At 47.2% G+C, this 2640-nt stretch overlaps 1 protein-coding gene across 1 annotated transcript; it reads left to right on the top strand.

Moving 5' to 3' along the window:
- Window positions 1-113: 113 nt before the first annotated feature.
- Window positions 114-1477, top strand: UTP3 (UTP3, small subunit (SSU) processome component, homolog (S. cerevisiae); the record flags this gene model as incomplete). The annotated part of the gene is made up of 1 exon (XM_009577730.1): window positions 114-1477. A coding segment is annotated over one exon (1302 nt), but the record flags the coding sequence as incomplete, so codon positions are not given.
- Between the last annotated feature and the right edge of the window lie 1163 nt (window positions 1478-2640).

Below are 2640 nucleotides of genomic sequence, written 5' to 3'. Positions count from 1 at the left end.
AGAGCGGGGAGGAGGCCGGGAACAGCGAGGAGGAGGAGGAGGAGGAAGTACTGGGGCTGCAACTGCCCGAGGAGGACAGCGAGGAGGAGGAGGAGGATGGACACGGTGAGGAGGAGGAGGAGGAGGAGGTACAGGGACTGGATCTTTATGTGGACCACAGCGCAGAAGAGGATGAAGAAGGTGAGGAGGAGGAGGATGGGGAAGGCAAAGAGGAGGACATAGATGAATTTGAAGATGAAGATGGGGACCTGTCCATGGAAAGCGACTTGGAGGAGCGCCTTCAGGACACCAAGCTCCCACACGAGCTCTCCTGGGGCCAACGCAAGCAGCTCTACTACGACACGGACTACGGGAGCGATGCCCAGGCCAAGGGCAAGCGTAGCCAGCAAGAAGTCGATGCTGAGGAGGAAGAAGAGGAGCAGGAGGCTCAAGTCATCCAGAGGCGGTTGGTGCAAAACTTGGGAGAAGATGATTACGGGCTGGATGTGATCCAGGGCTATCTGGCTGAGCGGCAGAAAACCCACGATAGCAAGGGGCAGAAGATTGACAAGGATTTGCAGGCCCTTTCCAAGAAGGAGAAGCTGAAGCTACTGAAGCAGGAGTCCCCTGAGCTCTTGCAGCTGATTGAGGACTTTGAAGTCAAGCTAATGGAGCTCAAGGACGAACTGCACCCGCTGCTGCAAATGGTCAAAAATGGCACTATCCCGCAAGGGAAAGGCAGTCGCTATTTGCAGACCAAGTATCATCTCTACTTGAATTACTGTGCCAATATCAGTTTCTATCTGGTTTTGAAGTCCAAGAGGATGCCGGTTCATAGTCACCCCATTATCGAACGGCTGGTTGCTTATAGAAATATAATCAATGACCTAGCTGTTATAGATCAAAAGTTATCCTCACAAGTTCGCATGCTTTTGAAAAGCTACTATGATAAGAAGGAAGATAAATTACGGAAGGAGAAGAAGTTTGCGGTGTTTCTCCCACTGGATGTTAAGAAAAACAAATCAAAAAGCGCTCCTGCACTTGCTAGTGGCCGGGCTACTGCTGATGAACCATCAGATGAGTCGGACCTGGATGAAGAGGCTGCCCTAAAATACTATAAGATGATGGAGGAGAAGTTGAAACTCAAGAGGAAGAGAACTGAAGACCAAGACACGCTTGAAGAAGACGTGGAGTTAGAAGGAGAGGATCCAAACAAAAAGAGAGGTGTGACCTATCAGATGATCAAGAACAAAGGCCTCACGCCCAGAAGGAAGAAGATCGATCGCAACCCCCGGGTCAAGCATCGGGAGAAGTTTCGGCGAGCCAAGATTCGCCGCAAGGGCCAGGTCCGTGAAGTTCGGAGGGAGTTGCACAGATATGCCGGGGAACCGTCTGGCATTCGCGCAGGAGTTAAGAAAAGCAGGAAGCTTCGGTGATACTGATTTTTGTCTGTTTCTGAGAGCTGCGAGTAGCACTACTGAATCCAATAAAAATTTTATAAAAGATGCTGTGTTTTTTATCTTTAAGAACACTGGGTGGGGGAGAGGGGGAGGGAGGTGGTATTTGGGGTTTTTTTTTTCAGAAGGTGCGACGTCTAAAAGTAGCACGGGGCCTTTTCCTCACCTGGCCTGCGTGTTAAGGTGTTTTCCTCTACTGCAATGCTGTCGTCTTTCCACACTGTAAATACTGGTTTTGAGAGGCTGCAAGGGATGTGTCAAGCAACGGGAATGAAATAGCCCATGCGGGATGGGACGGGACGGGACGGGACAGGACGGGGGGACCTCCTGAGGGCGGATTGAGAATGGAATTATGCAGCTGTCGCTGTGTTCTCCTTTTTCCTGTCTTGTTCTAGTCCATCCTTTTTCTGTGTTGAGCTGCAGAATGAGATATGTGTGGTTATGGTATTTTCTCTATTTCTTGTTCTGATTAAGTCCTTGAGCTCATACATTACATTAGCTACTTTAAGGCTCGTTTAAATCTTCTCAATTTTCTGACGGAGCAGAAAGCTATTACTTAAATCCCATGTGGCCTGAGATACTGTTTCCCCTCCTGAATTCGGAGAGAAGCAAAGCAAGACTTTTCTGGATTTCATAGTTATTTATGTCTGTGATAAAAATGTTCACTTCATCTATGATAAATATGTTAACAGTTGTCTGCTGTTATAGGTCTAATGTAGCATTGATACAGGACAAACAGGTAACACGTAATGTTGTCTTCAATTTAAACCCACATTGAAGTTCTTGCTGGGAGTGACCAGTTCCAGTTCAGGCTGTAAAGGAGCAATGACTGATTAATTTTTCTTAAAAGTTTAACAAAGTGTCTCAGGTAAGACCTGCACTTGTGTCTGGGACAGGTTTCGGGGAGCCCATGCCTTGATTTGTGTACCAGTAGCATCTGAAAGGTACTACTGTCTGTTTCCTGTGTGAAATCAGTTAAGGGGAATAATTGTCTTGTCAATAAATGCTACTTCATGTTACGGAAGCGCTAGTGTATCTAGGTGGTTTGTTTTGGGGTTGTTTTGTTTTGTTTTGTTTTTTGTGTGTGATAGTCTTAGGGGAAGCCAAAATACGAGCGTGTGTTCTTGAACCTGTGACAGGCTAGGTGCTATAATTCAAACATGCAGGCGCTCTGCTTGTTTTCTGCAAGTGAAACGTTCTTCCG

The sequence above is a fragment of the Fulmarus glacialis genome, unplaced genomic scaffold, assembly GCF_000690835.1.
Source record: "Fulmarus glacialis isolate BGI_N327 unplaced genomic scaffold, ASM69083v1 Scaffold48965, whole genome shotgun sequence".
In the NCBI taxonomy this organism is placed as follows: Eukaryota; Metazoa; Chordata; class Aves; order Procellariiformes; family Procellariidae; genus Fulmarus; species Fulmarus glacialis.
Note: the sequence above shows the minus strand (reverse complement) of the source record. Positions and strands in the feature narration are given on the sequence as shown.